General features: G+C 45.3%; 1 protein-coding gene and 1 long non-coding RNA gene across 4 annotated transcripts in view; one reads left to right on the top strand and one right to left on the bottom strand.

Annotated features, from left to right (window-relative positions):
* The window catches only part of NMNAT1 (nicotinamide nucleotide adenylyltransferase 1), a 182,027-nt gene that overhangs the window by 31,436 nt on the left and 125,467 nt on the right, over positions 1-25,124 (bottom strand). For all 3 annotated transcript variants that reach the window (XM_069241176.1, XM_069241174.1, XM_069241175.1), the window contains one exon: positions 6,161-6,344. In XM_069241176.1, the coding sequence (XP_069097277.1) occupies positions 6,161-6,344 (184 nt within the window). The remainder of the gene's footprint in view (positions 1-6,160; positions 6,345-25,124) is intronic.
* The window catches only part of LOC138301090 (uncharacterized), a 128,885-nt gene that overhangs the window by 101,027 nt on the left and 2,734 nt on the right, over positions 1-25,124 (top strand). The gene's annotated exons all lie outside the window — the stretch shown is intronic.

Below are 25,124 nucleotides of genomic sequence, written 5' to 3'. Positions count from 1 at the left end.
CTCGGATTCTAAAGAGTGAGGTTGAATGTGTAATCTGCAGATAGGCAGATATTGCTGTGAGATGTATTTTGATAGAAGAAAATGCTAGTTTTGATTTTTGTAAGTGTAATAAATAGCTTACAATGTTTTGTGCAGAAGCATGTAGTGGTTGAATTTGATTATTATGGCAGTAATAAACAAATCTTTTCCATTTGTTTGCGTAACAATGTCCTGTAGTAGGTTTCCTAGCTTCCTTAATGACCTCCATACATTCTCGTGTAAGCTCTAAATGTCCAAACTCTAAGACTTCAGGAGCCAGATTGCTAGATTGAGCGATGCTGGATTCGGGTGTCTGATCTGCTGTTTGTGTTGAGTTAACAGATCTGGTGTGTTTGGTAGTTTGCTATGAGGTACTACTGACTGGTCCAGTAATGTTGTATACCATGGTTGGCAAGCCCATGTTGGTGCTATTAGTATTAGTTTGAGTTTGTTTTGACTCAATTTGTTTACTAGATAAGGAAGGAGTGGGAGAGTGGGAAAAGCGTAGGCAAATATCCCTGACCAACTCATCCATAACGCATTGCCTTTGGACTGAGGGTGTGGGTACCTGGATGTGAAGTTTTGGCATTTTGCGTTTTCTTTTGTTGCAAATAGGTCTATTTCTGGTGTTCCCCAGCGTAGAAAGTAAGTTTGTAGTATTTGGGGATTAATTTCCCATTCGTGTGTCTGTTGGTGAGCTCGACTGAGATTGTCGGCCAACTGGTTTTGAATCCCTGGGATGTATTGTGCTATTAGGCGAATGTGATTGTGAATCGCCCAATGCCAAATCTCCTTTGCTAAGAGACACAGTTGTGATGAGTGTGTCCCTCCTTGTTTGTTTAAGTAATACATTGTTGTCATGTTGTCTGTTTTGACAAGAATGTGTTTGTGGACTATTAGCGGTTGAAATGCTTTCAATGCTAGAAACACTGCTAACAGCTCTAAATGATTTATATGAAGGTGCCTTTGTTGAAGGTCCCACTGTCCCTGTTTACTGTGCTGGTTGAGGTGTGCTCCCCACCCAATCATGGAAGCATCTGTTGTGATCACGTATTGAGGCACAGGGTCTTGGAATGGCCGCCCTTGGTTTAAATTTATAGGATTCCACCATTGAAGCGAGGAGTGTGTTTGGCGGTCTATCAACACTATATCTTGAAGTTGACCCTGTACTTGTGTCCATTGTGTTGCTAGGCACTGTTGTAAGGGCCGCATGTGTAGTCTTGCGTTTGCGACAATGGCTATGCATGAAGACATCATGCCTAGAAGTTTCATTACAAACCTCACTTGATAGTGTTGGTTTGGGTGCATGTTTAGTATTACATTTTGGAAGGCTTGTACCCTTTGTGGACTTGGAGTGGCAATCCCTTTTTGTGTGTTGATTGTTGCTCCTAAGTATTGTTGTATTTGACATGGTTGTAGATGTGATTTTTGGTAGTTTATTGAGAACCCTAGTTTGTGTAGGGTTTCTGTGACGTATTTTGTGTGTAGAAGACACTGTTGCTGAGTGCTGTTTCTTTTTTTAACCAATCGTCTAATTAAGGGAATACGTGCATGTGCTGTCTCTTGATATGAGCAGCTACTACTGCAAGGCATTTTGTGAATACCCTTGGTGCTGTTGTTATCCCGAACGGTAACACTTTGAATTGGTAATGCACGCCTTGGATTACAAACCTCAAGTATTTCCTGTGGGAAGGATGTATGGGTATGTGGAAGTAAGCATCCTTGAGATCTAATGTTGACATGTAGTCCTGTTGTTTGAGCAAGGGAATCACGTCTTGAAGTGTCACCATGTGGAAATGATCTGATTTGATGTAAAGATTTAGGGGGTCATTCCGACTTTGGCGGGCGGCGGAGGCCGCCCGCCAAAGTAACCCCGTTGGAAGACAGCTCCGCGGTCAAAAGACCGCGAGGGTCATTCTGACTTTCCCGCTGGGCCGGCGGGCGACCGCCAAAAGGGCGCCCGCCGGCCCAGCGGGAAAGACCCTGCAACAAGGAAGCCGGCTCCGAATGGAGCCGGCGGAGTTGCAGGGGTGCGACGGGTGCAGTGGCACCCGTCGCAATTTTCACTGTCTGCAAAGCAGACAGTGAAAATCTGTATGGGGCCCTGTTAGGGGGCCCCTGCACTGCCCATGCCAGTGGCATGGGCAGTGCAGGGGCCCCCAGGGGCCCCACGACACCCGTTCCCGCCATCCTGTTTCTGGCTGTGAAAACCGCCAGAAACAGGGTGGCGGGAAGGGGGTCGGAATCCCTATGGCGGCGCTGCAAGCAGCGCCGCCATGGAGGATTCCCTGGGCCAGGGGAAAACCGGCAGGAAACCGCCGGTTCCCCTTTTCTGACCGCGGCTTTACCGCCGCGGTCAGAATAGCCCAGGAAGCACCGCCAGCCTGTTGGCGGTGCTTCCGCTGCCCTCCGCCCTGGCGGTCAGAGACCGCCAGGGTTGGAATGAGGGCCCTAGTGTTCTGAGATCTTATATGGGTCTCAGTGTTTTGTCCTTTTTTGCAATTAGGAAATACAGGGAGTAAACACCTGTTCCTTTTTGATGGTTGGGCACTAGCTTTATTGCTTCTTTTTGTAACAATGCTTGGACTTCTAGTTGTAACCGATCTAAGTGTTGTTTGGACATGTTGTGTGCTCTTGGAGGCACATTTGGTGGCAAATGTAGGAATTCTATGCAATAGCCATGTTGGATAATGGCTAGGACCCACGCGTCTGTATTTATGTGTTCCCAATTTTGGTAATAATCTGTGAGCCTTCCCCCCAATGGTGTTGTGTGGTGGCGGTTTGTGACGTTGGAGTCACTGTTTAGTTGGTGGGGTTTTTGGGCTTCGGAATTTCCCTCTTGTTTTAGGGAACTGTCCACCCCTATATTGTCCCCGAAAACCTCCTCTCTGATATTGGCCCTGGTATGTGGGTCTGGCTTGTGAGGTGGAAGGCTCTGTGGTCTGGGCCCGAAACCCTCCTCTAAAGTGCAGCTTCCTAAAAGTGCCTCTGCTCTGTGGGGAGTAGAGCGCGCCCATGGCTTTGGCCGTGTCAGTGTCTTTCTTCAGTTTGTCTATTGCTGTATCCACCTCCGGCCCAAACAATTGTTGTCCGCTGAAAGGAATATTCAGCACAGCCTGCTGGATTTCTGGCTTAAATCCGGTGGCACGTAGCCATGCGTGTCTCCGAATGGTTACCGCTGTGTTTACTGTTCTGGCTGCCGTGTCTGCTGAGTCTATAGCCAACCTTATTTGGTTGTTGGAGATAGTTTGGCCCTCCTCGACAAACTGTTGGGCACGTTTCTGGAACTCTTTGGGAAGGTGTTGAATGAAATGTTGCATTTCGTCCCAATGTGCCCTGTCGTATCTTGCCAGTAGAGCTTGCGAATTGGCAATTCGGCATTGATTGGCTGCCTGTGCTGCCACCCTTTTGCCTGCTGCATCGAATTTCCGACTTTCTTTGTCGGGTGGTGGTGCGTCTCCAGAGGTTTGTGAGTTTGCCCTTTTCCGGGCTGCTCCTACTACCACCGAATCAGGAGTTAACTGTTGTGTAATGTACATAGGGTCTGTAGGGGGAGGTTTATATTTCTTCTCCACCCTAGGTGTGATGGCTCTGCTCTTGACTGGGTCTTGAAACACCTGTTTGGCGTGTTTTAACATGCCTGGTAACATTAGCAAACGTTGGTATTGGCTGTGCGTAGATGACAGGGTATTGAACAAGAAGTCATCTTCTATGGGCTCTGCATGCAATGCTACGTTATGAAAAGTAGCTGCCCTGGAAACCACCTGCATGTAAGCAGTACTGTCCTCCGGTGTTGATGGCCTTGCCAGGTAGCAATCCGGACTATGTGCATCATACAGATCCCATGCATCCGGGTCATCTTGGCTCATCCCGGTGTGCGTTGGTGACTGCATCATTGGGGGTGTTGCTACTGGGGACAGATGTGGCGAGTGCGGTGGCGATGGCTGTGGAGAAAACTGTGGTGGTGTTTTTTCTTTAGCCACTTTTACTTTTGGCTGCATTTCCGCCTCATGGAATGCGAGCTTCCGCTTCATCTTCATTGGAGGAAGAGTTCTGATTTTCCCGTGTCTTTTTGTATATGGAGCCTCCTCTGGGTATGGTCTGGCTCTCCCATGCCCAGTTCTTGTTCAAACCTGTGGCCTTGTAATTGTGAGGAAAGGCCCTGTTTGTCTGTATAGGAGCTGTGTTTTGGCTCTGAGGCTGCGTGTTTCGGCACCGAAACCTTTTTGGCAGTCTTTTTCAGATCCGAAGAAACCTTTTTGGTTTTCGGGGTGCCGATATCTCGGTGCCGAGTCTGGTCGGAGCCGGTATCTCGGTGCCGATTCTGTTCGGAGCCGGTATCTCGACCGGAGTCGGATGTCTTCGGCTGCTGGGAGGCATTCTTCGGTGCGGATGTTTGGTCACCGTGCTTTTGGGTAAAGCCATGGCCTGTTGGTGGTGGCGTCCCCTGGGCCTTCATGATTTTCGAGTGAGTTTTTTCCGGGGCTGGTTTACTCACGGTTTGTTGCCTCGTCGGCTGCTCACTCTCGGCCTCTTCCGAGTCCGAATCTGGAATGGAGAATGTCTCCTCTTCTTCGACGTCGGGGTGTCCGGCCGGTGTCGATGCCATTTGAAGTGTTCGAGCTCTACGATCCCACAGTGTCTTCTTGGATCGAAATGCCCGAAAGGCCTCGCACGTATCCTCTTTGTGTTCGGGGGACAAACACAGATTACAGACCAAGTGTTGGTCTGTATAAGGATACTTAGCGTGGCAGTTGGGGCAGAAGCGGAAGGGGGTCCGTTCCATGAGCCTCGAAGATGCACGCGCTTCGGTGTCGATGTGCTAGCACTAACCCGGTAACGAGCGCAAAACAATACCGACGAATTTTCCGATTGATAACTAACTTTTCTGAACCGAAACACGTAACGAAGAGGCACACGTCCGAACCCGATGGCAGAAAAAAAACAATCTAAGATGGAGTCGACGCCCATGCGCAATGGAGCCGAAAGGGAGGAGTCCCTTAGTCTCGTGACTCGCCTTGTCTCTACACCAGTCCAACCAATATTCCCAATAAAGGCATGTTAAAATGCACAAAGGAACTGAGTTGAACAACAGTAATATAATCATATTACACAGATCCATGGTATTGTTGTGGGTTTTCATAAATTAGTCGAAAGATTGAAGAAATATATAGTTGACAAAATCTCCTATTTAGTTGCATTACAAATTACTTGTGTGCATCTTTTTTATTTAGTAAAGCTAACTTAAATTGAATGTGATGTTTATAATACCAGAGTGGTATATGGGATTATTAGAACATTAGAATGCTGGGTGCTATATTGAAGACAATGGGGTGCTCCGGGCTTCTAATGCCTGCTAAAAGCCCGGAGCTCCAACATTCCAATGTTTGTCTCACATCAACAGCTGTTGACAAAGGCCTCATGGAGCCTGGGGGATTTCAGGGATTTCAGTCCCCTCGGACTCTGTGAGGCCTTTTTTTTTATTTATTAGAACATTCTGCCCTCCAGTGACAGAATTTTCTAATAGACTTATAGGCCGCCTTAGCTACTGCTTGGACCTTTAATGCTGGAGTGGGCCTTTACTCCCAAGTCCATTCCCTTGATCACTCTGTCATCCTCCAGTTCCTGTGTTTTTCTCTTCCTGTCGGCTCCCATCATTTCTCCATCCTCTTATCCTCCTTTGGCTGTGGGTTCAGGTCCTGAATGCTACTCTGCTGAGCTCTAACCTTCCATCAAACACACAACTGTCTCTACCGCCTGGTACCAATCAAAGCAGAGGAATAAGTTAAATGGACATCACAATGACCTTGCACAACAACCTCACCTTATATTTTAAGTGTCTGTTAAAAGAGAGTCTCATTAAAGGCTGACCTCATTTTATTTATGTTTGCACTTCGGAAAATAATTACACCCTTAATAAATGATTCTCTAGCGAGGCGGCCAATGTATTTAGTGCAAAGGTTGAGCTGGATCAATGTTCTCATGTTTGGGGACTATCAAACCTTTGATAGTTTGAGCGGTAATGGCTCCATGATTGGTGACTGTGCACCGTAAAAGCATTGTTAGCACAAAATGAAACAAACTTAACTATACAAAAGCCAAAGCTATTGGCTTTCTCAATGCATACTTGCTGTGTGCTTACCTGAGCACTCGCACAGTCTCCAGCCACTCATTCTGCGAAGACTCCCATGGATCCACTTGCACCCAATCTGAGTCAGCAGTAGCGAGCCGTATCATGGCCAGCCGATGACAGGCCTCAATTAGACCTTTCTTCTTGTAGGTGTCCCCAACGGGTGAGATGATGCCTTTCACCACCCTATAGCGCCCTGCGGATGGAAAGCTCATAAGTCTTGGAAGGCCTCTCAAATCATAGCACAGCATCTCTCAATCTTACAAGGTCTTGTAACCTTCTCACAAACTTGATTTAATTGCCAAACACAGCATCCGGTGATTATTCCTTCTTCCAGAACCTCAGTCAAAATGAACCACTCACGCAAAGGCTCAGTCATGCCCCAGCATCCCTAGTACAAAGTCATGTGACCTCCTTGCCATGCTGACATAACAGCCAACCGTAGGGCACCTCCTAAGATGTATTACGAACCTATAACTGAGGCGTCCTCTGCAAAAGGAAGGCAAAGGCAACTGCTATTTGGGCCATTTACAGCCAAAGACCAAATTGCTTGCTTGTCAGGTAAGCAGTTAAGACCATGTGCCTCGCACACCCCCCTACTGACATTTCAAGACTGTGCTGACATACCAAACAGGCAATGCAAATACCAAAGTCCTCCTTCCAATACTGCGCACTAGCACACACATAAACAACAGCACAAATCCTCCAACTCATGCTCAACAATGTACACTCTGCAGTCTTCCATGCACCCGACAGCTGATGTCAGACAAATCCAACTTAGGCTCATTTTTCATTACAGAAACATGGCTCACAGCCACTTTCTCACACATTCTTGACAACTTCACCTCCACAGGCTACAATACCCAATAAATAGGCTGGACACAGAAGATGGGAGAAGAATTTGCTGTCATCCAAAAGTTTACCTGACCCTGTCTTCTTAACGATCCCTTCATTTCTTAGGCTCTTTAATGTGATAAACAGACCCTTGGAGAGCTTCAAAGAATAACTCGCCATTTTCTCAAACTCCATGAAGTCTACATCATATATCAAACCACTTCTCCAAGTATGCACACTGTAAGACCGAAAAAAATTCTGAGCTCAACGTATCTCTGATAGCACATTTTTCAAAACCTAAACCCAAAGAACCATGATGCACTCAATAATTCTTAGAGAACAAGCAAGAAATAACCAAGAAATAAGAAGACAAAAAGTAATTAAGCTAAGGCAGTGCCCCTCTCCAATGATCTTCCCCAACTCAAAGCACTCCACTCAACACAAAGGTCTGTCATCAGCTACACCAAAGCCACAGATACTACTATCAAAAAGCAACCAACAGAAGTAGGGCACTCTTTAAACCTACCAACATGGATGTGGAGTTTTATAAAATATCTACTTGTCCAAAGGAGAGGATGCTTCAGAAACATACTTTTCCTGTAAAAAATCTACTTGTCCCTTTTGGTTGGTAGATAGATAAACAGACAGACAGATAGATAGACAGACAGATGGATACGAATGCCAAAAGTCTTCTTGGTGCTGCCACAGATTAGGAGTATCTCACCTAGCACTGAGGTGGAAAATGATGTCAGTGTCCGTATTATATCAGAGGTCTGATAATAAGATGTCTGAAAAAGCTATAGCTGATTACGCTATTGCTCAAATTAGATAATATATTCTGTCTATAGCTAATATTATATCACAGTTTGCATAATAAGGCATATCCACATACAAGGGCTGGAAGCATCAAGGTTGTGATAGATCAGGACTGGAATGCTCAATGAGTTGCTGAAAACCAAACTCTCTCCAATCTCTTCCCTTACTGGAAAAAGTTTAATATTTTACACTTGAAGAGGGCAAGAGTAAACTGTTTTCAGAGGGGAAAAGGGGTGTAGGGAATTTAAATGTAAGTGCATTTGCAATCAATCACTCAGTAGATTTTCGCACAAGTAAATATACATGTCTATATTTGCTGGGGCAAAAATAAAATTCACAAATGTTTTCTAGGCATATGGTCTCAAAGCCAACTTCTGTAAACTCTAGTGAATTCATGAAAATTGTAAATCTGTAGCAATTTAAGGACATACACCTCTGGTGCGCTTTTTGTTTATCTTCAAGATCATATCAGTGCTGACCTAATGGTCTTACATCAATTCTACATCAGTCTTTCTTTAAAACACATATTGCCAGCATCAAACTAATTTTTCAAAACAATACCTCAAGGAAATTGTATTGAAAGCTGCACAATATTTTTGCAAAACCTTTTTTTAAGTTGACATTTATTCGTTTTGTATACAATTTATTTTTAAAGCAAGCAATCACCAGTCTTGCTTTCAGGCTTCTGCATGTTTTTATATATAATCAGGGAACATTCTGGCTGCATAATAAGTAGCCTACGATTATTACATTTTGCAAACGTGTACATATGAACACAATCAGTGTCACTTGACAGCACTCACTCCACAGACATGACAACTCCCCCCACAGACATGACAACTCCTCCGACTGTCCTGCAATTCAGAATGACGTTAAAGAGTTTTACCTGCCTATTTGGTATTAACTTATATATTACCTACCTTCCTCCAAACAAACTTAAATCTTATTGTCAAGCTACTGACCACTGTCCGACACTTTGTTGCTCCCTAGCTGGGTTTGCAATGTCCATTTACCACTACACACCTATAATGTTTTCGTAAATATGTACAGCACACAGCATAAACACCCGTTACTGTGCCTGATATACCAAATGCTTATCACATGTAGCCAAAATGTCAATGTTTACTTTGTCTAGGCCACAATTCTAAAATACATCCACACAAACCATAGTTATTCCACAAGCTCTTCCGATTCAATCTACTCAGTTGATTATTTTTTTCCCAGCATACATCTTATCTTCTTGCTCCTCCAGAATGGCACATCTGTGGCTTCACATTTCCAACTAAACCCTCTATAGCATCTACACAATTTTGAGTGGCTACACAATTTTGAGTGGCATACGGTCCATATTACTGCATGAGGCCAACTTAGACAGTGTCTTCATGTTGACCAACAGCTAGTTTCTGACATGGAGATTTCTCACCAAAAAAAGTGCAGAAGGAATACTCTCTAAGGAAGAGGGTGGAGAAGAAGAAGAAGAGCCACATGTACAAAGCATTTTTCTAGTTGCAAATGGGTTGATTCGCAGAATCGGCCCATCTGCGACTGGAAAAATGCTTTTTGGGATGTACAAAGCCCAAACTGTGATTCAGTAACTTTTTACTGAATCGCAATTTGGGTTTTGCGATTCGGTATTAAGTAGGGGAATGTTCAGGGCGTTCCTTCCTAATACTGAATCTAAATGGTATGCATGATTGTTTTGTGACCGTGAATGCGGTCGCAAAACAATCGCAGTTAGCACCAATTTCAAGAGACCTCTTCCCCTTTGTGAATGCATGCAAAAAAGTTTTTGAAGAGCAGGCAGTGGTCCCACGGACCACTGCCTACTCTCCAAAAATGAAACTGAAACGTTTCATTTGTTTTCTTTTTAAACGCAGCCCGTTTTCTTTTAAGGAAAACGGGCTGCATTTTAAAAAAAAGATTGCTTTATTTAAAAGCAATCACAGACATGGTGGTCTGCTGAGACCAGCAGGCCACCATCCCTGTGATTTTTGCGATTCCCGGTGGGTCGCAAATTGCGACCTACCTCATTAATATTAATGAGGCAGGTCTATTTGCATCCCACCGGGAATCGCAAAGGAAACTCAGTGGAGTTTGTTACATTTGGAATAGCGATTCCCTAATTGCGGTTCACATGGAATCGCAATTCCAAATATACGTACATGTGGCCCCAAGTCATTTTCAGTAAGGGGAATAGTGGGCCAGGCTGACGATCTTGAATTGTATTTGCTACTTAATCGTCAATCAATGATTATGTCACTCACCACTGTACACGTGGTGTTGGCTGAATTATAAATCTCATTCTATTGGAGAGAATTTAAACAGAGAACACTAAAAGGGGGAGGTGGAAGAGTATTTGGAAGTAAACTAGGAGAGTAGGAAGGGATGAGAAAGGCTAAGGTAGAGAACGGTGACATAGCACAGATTGGGACCAATAAGGAGGCTAAAGTGGAAGGGGGCGTGGCCTGGGACCAATGGAGCTGCACGCGTAGTGCGGTGCTCTCGGACCACAATCCAGGCCCGAAGCTTAAATCCTGCCATAATAACGACAGGAGGTCTTAAAAATTGAAGAGAAGTGATCGGAGAATATACAGCACGAGTAGAGACCGCAGCGATCCACTTTGGGGCAGAGTTTACCCGGAAAACTCCCCCCGACAACTTCACGGCTGCCGCGACCCAAAATGGCGGCCGTGACAGAGCAGTGAACCCGTCGCAACCGTGGCCCGCGGCTGAGAGGACACGAAGGTCCCGGGGAGGTGAGGTCCCTCACACCATCCATCGAAGGACACAAGGGGCTCAGACACCTTCGCCACCAACGGCGAGAGCAACAGTACGAAGCGGAACATCAGCGAATGCGGCGTAATGCGGCGCCCTCGGGCCACAATCCAAGCCCGCAGCTTAAATCCTGCCATAATAACGACCGGAGGTCTTAAAAATTGAAGAGAAGCGATCGGAGAATATACAGCACAAGTAGGAACCGCGGCGCTCCACTTTGGGGTAGAGATCGCCCGAAAAACTCCCCCCGACAACTTTGCGGATGCCGCGACACAAAATGGCGGCCACGACAGAGCAGTGAACCCGCTACAACCACAGCCCTCGGCTGAGAGGATACGAAGGTCCCGTGGAGATGGGGACCCCCACACCATCCATTGAAGGGCGCAAGGGGCTCAGACACCTTCACCACTAACGGCGAGAGCAACAGTACGAAGCGGAACATCAGCGAATGCATCGTAGTACAGCGCCCTCAGGCCACAATCCAGGCCCAAGCTTAATCCCTGCCATAATAACGACCGAAGGTCTCAAAAATTGAAGAGAAGCGTTCGGAGAATATGCAGAACGAGTAGGGACCGCGGCGTCCAACCTTGGGGCAGAGTCTACCCGGAAAACGCTCCGACAACGTCACGGCTGCTGTGACCCAAAATGACAGCCGCGACAGGGCAGTGAACCCGTTGTAACCGCAGCTGAGAGGATATGAAGGTCCCGCGGAGGTGAGGACCTCCACACCATCCATTGGGGGGCACAAGGGGCTCAAACACCTTCGTCACCAACGGCGAGAGCAACAATACGAAGCAGAACATCAATGAATTTGGAGGGAATAGAGAGGAGCAGATAAGGAACGAAGTGCCGGGAACATCGAATGAGAGATAGACAGCTCCGGTGAGTAGGAATACCAGCTGTCGAAAGACCAGGGAAAACGCAGAAACCACCTCCCGAGACAGGAACTAATACTGGCACATTGAGAGGAATCGGAGACCGCGGTCTCGCACTGGAAAGGGAGCCCACGAACTTCGGCACAGAACTTCTCCCTGTTATCAGAACAGTATGCAATGCAGACGACCAACGCGGGCATAATTATGAGAGAACTCCCTCATGGTCTGTACTGCCATTTGTTAAATTTTGTTTTGACCAATGACTTTGTGTTTCACCACTGCGCATATTAGTTGCTCAATGTTCACCAGTAGCACATGGTATGTTTTGTTCAGTTGAGCCGCCTATGGGCTTTGACATTGCATTAGCCATTACATTCTGTATTCTGCCTATTGGCTTTGACATGCTGTATCCAGTCTAGCCGCCTATTGGCTTTGACATTGCATTCCTATTGGCTTTGACATGATGTATTCAGTTTAGCTGCCTATTGACTTTGACATGCTATTAGATATTCTGCCTATTGGCTTTGACATGATATCATATATTACATTTTGTATTCAGCTCCGCTGCCTATTGGCTTTGACATGATATTCAGCTCCGCTGCCTATTGGCTTTGACATGATATTATACATTGCATTTTATATTCAGCTCCGCTGCCTATTGGCTTTGACATGATATTATACATTGCATTTTGTATTCAGCTCAGCTGCCTATGGGCTTTGACATGATATAAGACATTGCATTTTGTATTCAGCTTAGATGCCTATTGGCTTTGACATGACACTAGACATTGCATTTGATATTTAGGTTAGCTGCCTATTGCCTTTAACATGACATTGCATTTGATATTTAGGTTAGCTGCCTATTGCCTTTAACGTGGAGTTAGACATTGCAGTTGAGAATCCAAGCTGTATTTTTCCAAGCTGTGTTTTTGCACCAGAGAACCAAGATGTTTTTTTCACAGTAGACTAGACATGATAAGAGAGAGTACATGGGTGTTGTTTTTTCTTCGCTTGAGCTTGGGAACAGGAGTAGTCTTGGAGACCTGGCCAGTCTCCAAAAGGCTTGCTCAGTTTCCCAGGTCTGAGAGGAGGGGGCACACCTTTGTAACGAATGTAACAGGCTGCAGAGGGTCAGATTCGAATCTGCCGGACCTCGTGCTGGAGCTTGGCGCAGGCTGCCAGCAATCCCGTGTGGGTAGATGAATCTCTCTTTCTCGCGGCTGACAGGGGTCATCAGCTTGCAGACCTTAGAAAGATGAAGCTGTAGATAGTTCCCACACGGTGAAGTATTTGTTTTGCTTTGCATTCAATATCTTATAAATATAACCTGCTGTGTATATTGCAAACTGATATATTTTGTTTGATTAACGCGGACTTGAAAGCTACTAATTCGTCATTCATAAATATTGTGGTTGGGGAAGAATTAACAACAATAAAAGTCTTCTTTGACCTCACAAGTGCATTTCTAGTGTGTTATGTTAGTGCTTAGAAACTAGATAAGAGGAAAGCACTACAATTGGTACCAGAAGTGGGGTCGGTCATTAAGAGGTGATTAAGAAGGGGTTTGACGAGTTGGTAGATTTCTAAGTGCACACTTTAAAAGTGTAATTGTTTTTTTGTTGTTTGGAGAATTACAGAAATTGTTTTCTGTTTGGGGAATCACAGTAGCACGGCAGACCATGTCTGAGAATACATGTGTTGATGAACTGCCTGATGGTGCTAAGAAAAACTGTGAATTGTTTTCTGTTTGGGGAATTACAGAAGAAAATGCATGTGTAGAAAAAGTGTGTTTTGGAAGTAATGATGACAGAAAGGTCTGGATACCTTTATCTGCTTACAGAGAAATGCAGGAGAAATGTAGGAAGTTGGAACATGAAAATAGGAATTTACGTGAGCAAATTAGCCCGACTGAAAGTTATAAAAGGGCTGTTTTTGAAGAATCTTTCTTGTCCCATTCCAGTAATGAGGGGGTTAAGACAGCTCCGAGCTGCACTGAGATTTCGTGTGAGCCAGGGTTTTTGGCAGCCAAAATGCATTCCTTAACTGATAACACGGACGAGAGAGACCAGAATGTGATTTACGAGTTACCGTTGCAAAATGCACAAGTAAAACGAAGGATTTTAGAGCAAGACACCCCGAGTTTCATTAGCTTGTTTGATTTTTGGAAAAAGAATAGCCCTCATTTGAGTGAAATCCTAACACTTTTGTATATGATCACTGTGAAAAATTATATGCAGCTGCGCGCTTGTGATTTGGCAAATGAAATAATGCAGACTTTAGGTTTCTGCGCAGTGCAAGAAGGAAATACTTATGTACATGTAATTCAAGAACAAGGAAAGAAAATAGTGCCCCTAGCTAGAATCATACAATGGATCTGGTACTTGCAAGACAGGGCCAGAGTACCACAGGTAAAAGAGTTACCAATGAAATTGTGTGCACCATTTGAATTCGTGTCTACTGAAGATAAAAAGCATGTTTGTTTTACTAATGATTCATTGACTGAAATGTTGCTTTCTGGCACAGTAGAAGGAACAGCGTTGTATAATGTGTGTCAGATTTTAAAGTAAGAGCTACGTGAGATGTGTCATTTTTACGCTGATTTTTGGTTCATTGCTAATGTTTTAGCTGCTTGTTTTTACATATGGCTTGTACCTAACTGGTTCAATTACCTTGCAGATGTTAATGAGAAAAATGCAGAGAGAGAAGTGTTCACCCAGAATTCTGCCTTAGTGGGGATGGCTAAGTGGGTGCCCCAGAAATGTGAACAGCTGAGAGAAAAAGCCACTTACAGGTGGGCAGAGATGAGAGAGATGCACATTCCCCTAGATTTGATAAAAACTGTGCAGCACGCACAAAAGCAATCTGTCATGCAAGCAGTCACAGAGCAGTTGGGGAGAGGAAAGTTACCAGATCAGAAATGGCAAAGTGATCAGGTTTTAGGGAGAGTGATTGCTGCAAATTACCAAGGAAAAATCGAAATTCTGCTGATACCTAGAAAAGAATCTGATTCATTCATACAAATTGGAGACAGAATGGCCCAAATTGACAAAAGTGCAGTGAATGGAGGTTTGGTAAAGAATGAGTCTGCCCCAGCCCTTCTGACAGTGCAAGAAAAGGGAAGCTGTGGCGCAGCAGATAAAAACCTCAGTGCTGGTGTGTGGGCTGAAGCCCCAAGTGATCCTCCAGAACCTGCAGAAAATATAACAAAGGGCCCCAAAAACGTCCTGCTGATTATAAAACAGGGAAAGAAAGAGGAAGGGTGCAGTTTAAATGAAAAATGTTATTTGCAAGAAAAGTCATACTTGTTTCTTTTGCAGATCCTACCACGTTTCGCCACTGTCCCCGAGTGTGCTGTGTGGTCCCCCTTCCGGTGTGTGCGTGTGGGGTCGGGGAAGGGACCGAATCCCCAACCTGAACCTGGCTGAGTAAAGTGCCAGCACCATGGATCCATTTTGCGCAAACTGCGCCTTCAGTTCAAGTTCAACTTGTTTGATTGCATTCTTCCACGGGAACTAAGCGGTGTTTTTTTTTTTTTTTTTGAGGTCAAAGAAGACTTTTATTGTTGTTAATTCTTCCCCAACCACAATATTTATGAATGACGAATTAGTAGCTTTCAAGTCCGCGTTAATCAAACAAAATATATCAGTTTGCAATATACACAGCAGGTTATATTTATAAGATATTGAATGCAAAGCAAAACAAATACTTCACCGTGTGGGAACTATCTACAGCTTCATCTTTCTAAGGTCTGCAAGCTGATGACCCCTGTCAGCCGCGAGAAAGAGAGATTCATCTACCCACACGGGATTGCTGGCAGCCTGCGCCAAGCTCCAGCACGAGGTCCGGCATATTCGAATCTGACCCTCTGCAGCCTGTTACATTCGTTACAAAGGTGTGCCCCCTCCTCTCAGACCTGGGAAACTGAGCAAGCCTTTTGGAGACTGGCCAGGTCTCCAAGACTACTCCTGTTCCCAAGCTCAAGCGAAGAAAAAACAACACCCATGTACTCTCTCTTATCATGTCTAGTCTACTGTGAGAAAAACATCTTGGTTCTCTGGTGCAAAAACACAGCTTGGAAAAATACAGCTTGGATTCTCAACTGCAATGTCTAACTCCACGTTAAAGGCAATAGGCAGCTAACCTAAATATCAAATGCAATGTCATGTTAAAGGCAATAGGCAGCTAACCTAAATATCAAATGCAATGTCTAGTGTCATGTCAAAGCCAATAGGCATCTAAGCTGAATACAAAATGCAATGTCTTATATCATGTCAAAGCCCATAGGCAGCTGAGCTGAATACAAAATGCAATGTATAATATCATGTCAAAGCCAATAGGCAGCGGAGCTGAATATAAAATGCAATGTATAATATCATGTCAAAGCCAATAGGCAGCGGAGCTGAATATCATGTCAAAGCCAATAGGCAGCGGAGCTGAATACAAAATGTAATATATGATATCATGTCAAAGCCAATAGGCAGAATATCTAATAGCATGTCAAAGTCAATAGGCAGCTAAACTGAATACATCATGTCAAAGCCAATAGGAATGCAATGTCAAAGCCAATAGGCGGCTAGACTGGATACAGCATGTCAAAGCCAATAGGCAGAATACAGAATGTAATGGCTAATGCAATGTCAAAGCCCATAGGCGGCTCAACTGAACAAAACATACCATGTGCTACTGGTGAACATTGAGCAACTAATATGCGCAGTGGTGAAACACAAAGTCATTGGTCAAAACAAAATTTAACAAATGGCAGTACATGGTCAAACAGCTCAAAACGGTGAACTTCTAATAGCACTCGCCACGTGAGAGCACCGGGACAGAGACAGACGACATACGGACTGGACGATACTGACGAACGATACCACCTTCCACTAATACGAACGGCCTTCGCCAACCTGAGACCTATTACAATGGTAAAACCCAAAAAACACGACAAATCAACAGCGGAGGACTCCTCGCACACGGAGAATCCACCCCCAACGCCCGCCAGAGAATCGCAAACAGGACACGAACAACAAGAAACTACTCTGGATACTGTGCTGCTGGCCACTAATGATTCCCGAGAAGCACTTGAGCGTAAAATCGATAACCTCACCGCAGATCTTTCCCTTTTGCGAGACGACCACCGTAAATTAAAAGAAACGGTGGGTTTGCACGAGACTGCGCTGACAGGGGTATTAGCGGCACACAAAGACTCATCCTCAGAAATGAAAGACCTGACCACCCGGCTGAAAACATTGGAGGCAAGGGCAGAGGATGCCGAAAACCGAGCCCGACGGAACAACATCAGATTGGTGGGGGTTCCGGAGGGGGCGGAGACCACCGCAGCTAATACAGAAATATTCCTGGAACAGTGGCTCAGAGACACAATAGCATCAGTGGGCTTTTCACCATTTTTTGCGGTGTAACGAGCCCACAGGATCCCTGGCGGACCACCCCCACCGGGAGTCAGGCCACGGCCAATAATCGCTAGATTACTCCACCACAAAGATAGAGACTACGTACTGTCACAATCCCGCCAGCAAGGAGAGATTCAATTGGATGGCCAAAAGGTCATGATATTCCCAGACTTTACGAGAGAAACACAGGCACAAAGGGCATCCTACATCGCAGTAAAACGAACCATGCGTGAGCATGGTATAAAATATGCGATGCTCTTTCCGGCAAAACTCCGAGTGGAATACGATAACAGGACCCATTTTTTTCTCACACCTCAGCTGGCGATGGAATGGCTCGAATCGCTGAACATCCACTGCAGAGCGACCCGCGACCGAACATTCCGAAACCCCGGGAAGAAACGTAGCAGATCCCGGAAGAAGACAACAGAAGCGGCTCCATCAAAACGTCAGTCACAACAGGAAATGCGTCATGCGGTGGAAACAGCAGCAGCGTTAAGCGGGGGAGACTTCCATACACGCCGGACCCCAGATGCTGCATCAGACGTTGATTCAAACTGCGAACATTCCTCAATATCCTCCCGGGACACTCTCATCGGCTTGCCTTTGATCACCCCAAGAACGGCGGACAAGATTATTTGACCTTGTTGAAAGAACAAGTTGGCAAGTGAGCTGACAATTGTGGGGGAACCTCAATCTGTTTAGGGACATTACTAGGACCCAACCGTGAATATAGAGCGATAGGAACCTGGATGTCATTTCTTAACCGGCACATTACACATGATCGGGCCTGGGGAAGGCTCCGGGGCGCTGCCTCTTGGTCTCTGGCACGCCTCCCTCCAATAGGTTGATAATTAAGATTACAATAGTTGTAATGGTTTGGACGGGGAGAGTTGTAGGTACCGGTCCTGGGGAGAGGGAGTTACAAAGGGGGTTTGATTTTGGTTGTGTTGTTTTCAGGGTTTATCAGGCACATCTATCTTGCAGCCCAAACGGTTCACACCTTAGATTACGAAACTCAATAGGTTTGTCCAGTAGTAGTAATAGAGCGGTGTTAGAAGACCGCCTCTACATCCCTCCTTAAATCATGACCACAGAATACAAGATAATCACATGGAATGTCAGGGGCCTAAATAACATGTCCAAGAGGTACAAGGTTCACAGTTTTCTTAAACGAAGGGGAGTGCACATAGCTATCTTACAAGAAACTCACTTGTTGGAGCAGGAGATCAAGGCCTTGAAAAAGCTCAGGAGGGGACACATATTCGCCACTACCCACTCAGCGTTTGCGAGGGGAGTGTTGATATGGATCAGACCAGGCGTCCCATTACAGGTTCTTCATACCTTGATCGACACTGAGGGGAGATACGTAGTGATTTCTGGTAGATTGGATGGGAGAGAGGTAACTCTTGCGGGACTATACGCCCCAAATCACGAGCAGGGAAGATTCCTAGACAGACTATCACTGGTCATGAGCACACTTCTCACTAGCACTACGTTAATAGGAGGAGACTTTAATTGTGTAATGGATACCGCAATGGATAGATCACACCCACCCATTGTCACAATCTGTAACCCATAAAACAGCACTGCACTTCCAGCAGTGGCAAAAACACTGGCAACTAACGGATTGTTGGCGCAAACTTAATCCCCCCAATAGAGAATACTCTTTCTATTCAGCAGTTCACGACCTGCATGTACGACTGGACACCTTTTTGGCGTCTCCAGAGGTGCAATCTGTGGTGCTGAAGGCCAAGTATCTTGGCCACACCATCTCAGATCACAATCCCTTATTGATTTCTTTGGCCTGGTGCGGCAAGAGACCTTTGATCCCCACTTGGCGTCTGAGAGCAGAGTCACTTGAAGACGAGGCTTTTAGAGCCCAACTGGGCACGCAGATCACGGAATTCTTCGAGAACAATGCTGGAACTGCTTCGTCCAGATCTGTCGAATGGGAATCCTTTAAAACAGTGATCAGGGGATATTGTATTAGCACAACTGAGGGAGTACGGAAGGTGCTAGAGATAGAACTAGGCGATCTCGAGAACTCCCTTAGGGATCTCGAACGTAAGCACCCAACACAACCCGACCTCTCAACACAACTAGAAGAGACAAGGGCTAGAATAATAGAAACTAACACTAGATTGTCTCGTTTCGATTACAAGCAATTCTTGCAGAAGCAACATACAGAGGGCGACAGAGCAGGTGCCCTACTGGCCTGGCTGGCCAAACCGCCCCAACATCAAACCATAGTGGTGGAGTTAGAGACCACCCCGGGTATTAAGATATATGGACAGAAGGAGATCAATGCCACCTTTCTTAAATATTACTCAGAGCTATATGCCCCTCCCACCGAAGTACTCAGCGACGCTCAATTACAAGATCTGGGGAACCTCAACCTCCCGGCATTGAAAGGGGAAGATAGAATAGCCCTGGCGACCCCCATTTCGCTTACAGAAATAAAGACTGCAATCCAGAGTATGGCAAGGGGCAAGGTACCAGGAGCAGATGGTCTCCCCTTGGAGTTCTATCTTGCGTATCAGGATACATTAACCTCCCAGCTCCTCATCTTATATGCAGAGGCATGGAATAACAACAGCTTGCCTCCTTCCACTACAGAAGCCATAATGATTCCCCTTCTGAAACCCACCAAACCCCCCACAGACGTTCGATCATACCGCCCACTATCAATGTTGAACTTAGATTATAAAATACTAAGCAGGGTACTAGCTAACAGACTTCTACCACATACATATCCACATTAATCCATCAGGACCAATCGGGATTCATCCCAAAGCGAAGCACTGCCCAAAATATCTGTTGATTGATTTCACTCCTTCATGCCCTGCCCTCTGACGCAACTAGAGCAGTAATCATCTCGATAGATGTCGAGAAGGCTTTTGATAGCCTACGATGGGACTACCTAGAACGAGTGATGCTGCAGCTAGGACTAGGAGAAGGGTTTGTCAAATGGACGAGGCTTCTCTATACAAACCCCACAGCGAGAGTACGCACTCGCCGTACAATATCCCCCTCCTTTGCCATAGGTAGGGGTACAAGACAGGGCTGCCCGCTATCACCTTTGCTCTTTGCGCTGGCAGTTGAGCCTCTCGCCCAATCAGCTAGGTCCCAGAGGTTCTACGAAGGCATTACAATCAATGCTTGGACACATCATATTGCTCTTTATGCAGATGACATGTTACTCTTCCTCCGGAACGCAGAGGCCGATCTACCAGGAGCAATGACAATGTTAGACAACTTTGGGGCTGCATCTGGGCTCCGGATAAACTGGGGGAAGTCGTCCATTTTTCCAGCTACTAGGGGTATCGAAGAACCAATGGACAATCGGGGTCTCCTGTGGTCCCCATCCACATTCAAATACTTAGGGGTTAATATCTATCACTCCGCTGAGGATTTACTAGAAGGGAACATTCAGAGCACGATTAGGAGTATCAAAAACAGCATGGTATTCTGGCAGACACTTCCACTAGCGGTCACTGGGAGAGTTGCACTGATTAAGATGATAGTATTACCTAGAGTGTTATATTACTTCGCAACCATCCCACTCATTATACCGAGGGTGGTATTTAAAACAATTTTGTCCTTGATTACAGGATTTATATGGGGAACCAACAGACAAAGGATAGCATTGCGCAGCCTCCACAGAACAGCAGCAGAGGGTGGTTTGGCTGTTCCTGACTTTGAATTATACTATTGGGCGAGCCAACTCCAATGGCTGGCACGATTCGTCAGAGCACCCCCAGTGGGGGAAGCACTGAGAGCCCCTCTCCACTGCTCCCGTGATAGAATTCTGGGCATTCTACTAAACCCCAAGAAACAGAATAAACCGCTTCCGATAGAATGGGAAGCATCGCGTCACTGCTGGGAACAATACCTAAAACGAACACACACCAGAACACCGTACTCGCCAGAGGCCCCCCTGATCTGTATAGGAACCGTTGCAGGAAATCATGTGATAAGGGGTATCACCCAATTCATGGCACTTCAGATCGACACCATAGGGGCTCTATATAATAATGGGAAACTGTGCTCTTATGCAGAACTGCAGGAAAGGTTCCAGCTACCACCAGGGCTGTTCCTAACCTTTAACGCAATTGCCAGAACTATTCGTAAACAATGGGGCACAGGACTAGAAGAACCCCCCAGACATACTACCTGTGACCAAATATGCACTACAGGAGACCAAGGGAGGTTGATATCAGGGATATATACATCTCTACTAACCAGCATATGTCTTCCCTTAAATAAACTTAAGACCAAATGGCAGGGGGAACTAGAAGTTACAATAGATGACACACAGTGGACCAGAATAACCTCACACATATATACAGTTTCCAGAAACGCCAGGTTTAAATTAATAAACATATATGTCTTTCACAGGGCTTACCTAACCCCCTATATGATATCAAAGATTTATGGTGTAGAAAATGCCAGCTGCCCTCGATGTGCAGAACTAGCAGCAGAGTTGCTGCACATGCTCTGGAGTTGCCCACTAATCGGGGACTACTGGACGGGGATATTTGAGGCACTCACCACTTGCACGGGATGAACATTATCCCGATCAGCCATGGTGGCGGTTTTGGGAGATTTCCTTCGCCCTAGCAAGCATAAAATCACAAACCGATTCATAGACCTGGCTCTGATACTAGCAAGGAGAGAAATAACTTCACACTGGAAAGATCTGAAGGGCCCACAGATAAATTGTTGGAGAAATGCATTAATCAAGTGGGCGGAAACTGAAGGGACAGTACTGCTAAGGGAAACACTCAGGGACTAGGAACTAGAGACAATGCTCAGCAATGGAACACGATACTGGACAATCTTAGAACACCCGACACTTCTACCTCTGATGCAGAGGCAAATTTATCAGAACCAGATCATGTACAGCTGACCAAGATATTCCTGTTGAAGATTGTACAAGAGACCAAATAAGTAACTCATTTGTGAACCGAACAAACACCTCTGTATTATTGATGGAAAGTGCGAAAGGGGTGAGGGGAGGGGGGTTACAAAAAGATGGGAAGTTATTTTGTTCTGTATACGTTCTCATGCAATTATAAAGCAATAAAAGAGATCTTAAAAAAATAAAGGAGGCTAAAGTGGAGAACCTGCGCCGAGTAAAAAAGAAAGAATCGCGGGGAGGTCACTTTAACAGCGTAGAAAGAGGAGTAAGGATAGATTCTAGAAGAGAAAACTGGGGCACTGTAAAGAGGAGAGAGAGTGTATCAGGGACGACGAAAACAGATCTGACGTGGGAAGGCTAGGGAAAAGAAACAACAGAGCACAAACAAATGAGAATGACTATAGAGGAGAGGGGTGGGGCAGAAAAAGGAACAAAGAAATCTAGGACAAAGAGTACAGTGGCTAAGGAAGAAAGCAGGGACAAAGAACATAAAGGGAGGAAGGAAGAATCTAGAAGAGATTGGGTGGGAAAGGGACTGCATATAGCTTGAGAAAATAAGGGGTGATAGGGAACAGAGGAGACAGAACATGAAAGAAAGTAATGAAAGCGCTGACCTATAAAGAGGGACGGAGCAATAATAGAAGACTCCATCTCTCATGTGACTTCTCACCTCCCCATTGTGTTCACATGCCTTGAAGCCCCATTTTAGGCATGAATGCTCGCTTGAGTTCTGTGATGCTTAGGCGATGTCACAAGAAAAACGACACAGGAGCAAAGAGGAATCTTGTTGTATTATCCAAGTCTACTTCAAGATACTTTACACTCACAACATAAAAACTTCCAGATTGTTGTTTTTGCAAATTTAGTTAGTCGTAACTGTAGACTATGACAGTGTGCTTTAAGATTATGGCCTAAAATACTTACACATTGTCAGAGGAGGCAACAGAGGCTCATATTCCAGTCACAAAAGTGGCCCCTGAAATTGGTTCCATGTGATATTTTCGGAGTCAGTAATCATTTGAGACTAATTTGGGATGAATAATCTGAGAGGTTAATGATGGGCTCAGATGGGAATTATTTTTAAGGTCTGGCTGGAGACCTGTCTGCCAGAGCTCATGTAATTACTAAAAGTGTTATAAAAAGCAGTCTAAAGAGTTCCTGTAGAGCAATGGAGTACCATTGTTATCACCTACTGTCCTAGAGAAAGACAACCTTGCTACTTATTAATTTCCCCAAGTGGTCCCGATATGGCACCACTAGGTCCAACAGCTGCAGGGCATGTTGGCCATGAAGAAAACATACCAACAGTGCATCCTGCAGCACATTCAGTGGCAGTAGGGCTGTTACAAATCGACATCACACACAGTCCATTCTCTACTTCTAAGTTGGCTGTCTCGCCTAAATGTAATAACACACCAGTGTATAAGCTGGTGAGTTATGTGTGTTGCAGTAAACAAAGCAATGGCCAAACTGCTGTGATGTGCCATCTGCCTTTATCCCGGTGTTGATTGTGTATTTATTGTTTTGACCTCTGTTGGACAAGGCACTTCACATGCTATGGGCGCTGTGAGTCCTTAACACTCAAAGCACCTTGCACTCATCGTGTGATTCTATGTTATCTCCATCTCATGTTCAAGATGGAGCACCAGGGGAAGTTGTACACATCTCTCCCCACCCTGGGTCATTTCACCAGCACACACCAGTAGCAGAAGGTGGCAGGCTTTCAGCTCCTGCTCTCTAGACAATAGTGTCCAAGCATCTCAAGGCTGTCCGCAGATTTTAAGAATGCAGCTGGTTATGCTGCTTCCATCTCAGAATCACACTGGCGGAGCTATTTATCGTCATCCATTTCATATCGCAGCCTGTGCAGTCATCATGAAGGTTCTTTTTCTTTTGACACGGTAAGTAATTTGACACACTCCTAATCCCCCAGAAGCCTCTGCTCTGCCCATGGTCCCAAAAGAAAGAGCTGTGGCTGCTAGGATATTGAATACTAAATGAGATTAGATATCCGCCTCTGCTTGTTTAGTAATCAATACTCTAGCAGACCCTGCCCTTCTCTGTGATCCTTGATTTGGAAGCCTGAGGAAAGAGCATGCAATACTTCCTCTTTTTCTTCATGTGCCTATACTCTGTGCCATGATGCCTGACTATGGCCCAAAGACGAGAATCACTTGTGCCTGATTCTGCGCCCAACTCTGGCACATGAAGGCCGCCCTTGAAAGCACAACAGGGGTGGGCTTGAGAGTGAGACATGTTGCATTTGTGTTGTAAGGACGAGAAATCTTGTTTGCAAAAGGTGCTGTAAAGCGCTGCAATTGCTGGTGCCTCTGGTTCCCGCCCTTTTACAGGAGAGGGACAAAAATGCCCAAACAAATGACCAAAGCATGCCTAAGGCCCACAGGGTTCAATACCGACCGAATACAGTGATGGAATACAAAATCATGAAGTATAGACCTTTTAATTGAAGTGTCTACAATGATGCAGAGTATGGGGTTAACAGACCAGTTTATAGACGCGCTAGTCGTTATTCTTACTAATCATGCCTAAATAAGCTTTGGCAAACCCAATAGGTACCATACTTAGGACCTATTCACTTTGCCAATACCTTTTAGTGATGCTGTACAGGTAGGAAAAAAGGGTGTGGTGACACGTCTGCAGCATCAGAGTAATTTTGTAGGCGTGCCCACTATGTTTCATTATGCATGCACACCTACAAAATGATGCATGCGTCATTTAAAAAAAAAAAATGAAAAAATAAGTAGCATGAAAGCACTTTTTTTTTTTTAAGGTGGGTGGCAGTAATTTGCTGCCTTTCTTTCCCCCTACAAAAATCAATTTGAAAAAAGAAGAGGGAAGCAAACGGGGCACAGAAAGTAAAGTAACACAGGAGAGGCACATGAGCAAAAAGCAACTATGGGTGAGGCAGAAAGTTTGGCGGTGTAGAGAGGCACACAAGAGAGTCTACAACACAAGGGAGACAGCAATATGAAGCTCCAGGGGGAGAAGAACACCAACAACGGAGCTGGAGAATACATGCCCTCTCATGAAGGGTTAAAGCAATAAGAAAAAAAAGTAGTTCCCTAAAAGTGATCAGTGGAGGAATACTAGTCAGCCAATCAGAGAGATGGTAAAGAGGCTATTCTCAAGGGAGAGACAAACACAAGATTGATGAGCTGGGACAAGGAAAGCCGTTGTATAAGAAGAAAGCACATGAGAGTGACAATGAAGCCAAACAGTGGTAAGCTATGGTTGTGCTGTAAGACCCTGCAGGTACTTGGTAAGCCGACAACAGGTTTTTTTTAAACCAGAAAGTTTGCACTGTCTGGTAGGCTCGACCCCAAAAA

The sequence above is a fragment of the Pleurodeles waltl genome, chromosome 6 (assembly GCF_031143425.1).
Source record: "Pleurodeles waltl isolate 20211129_DDA chromosome 6, aPleWal1.hap1.20221129, whole genome shotgun sequence".
Classification (NCBI taxonomy): domain Eukaryota; kingdom Metazoa; phylum Chordata; class Amphibia; order Caudata; family Salamandridae; genus Pleurodeles; species Pleurodeles waltl.
The sequence above is the reverse complement of the archived record's forward strand: the minus strand, read 5'-3'. Positions and strand labels throughout refer to the sequence as shown.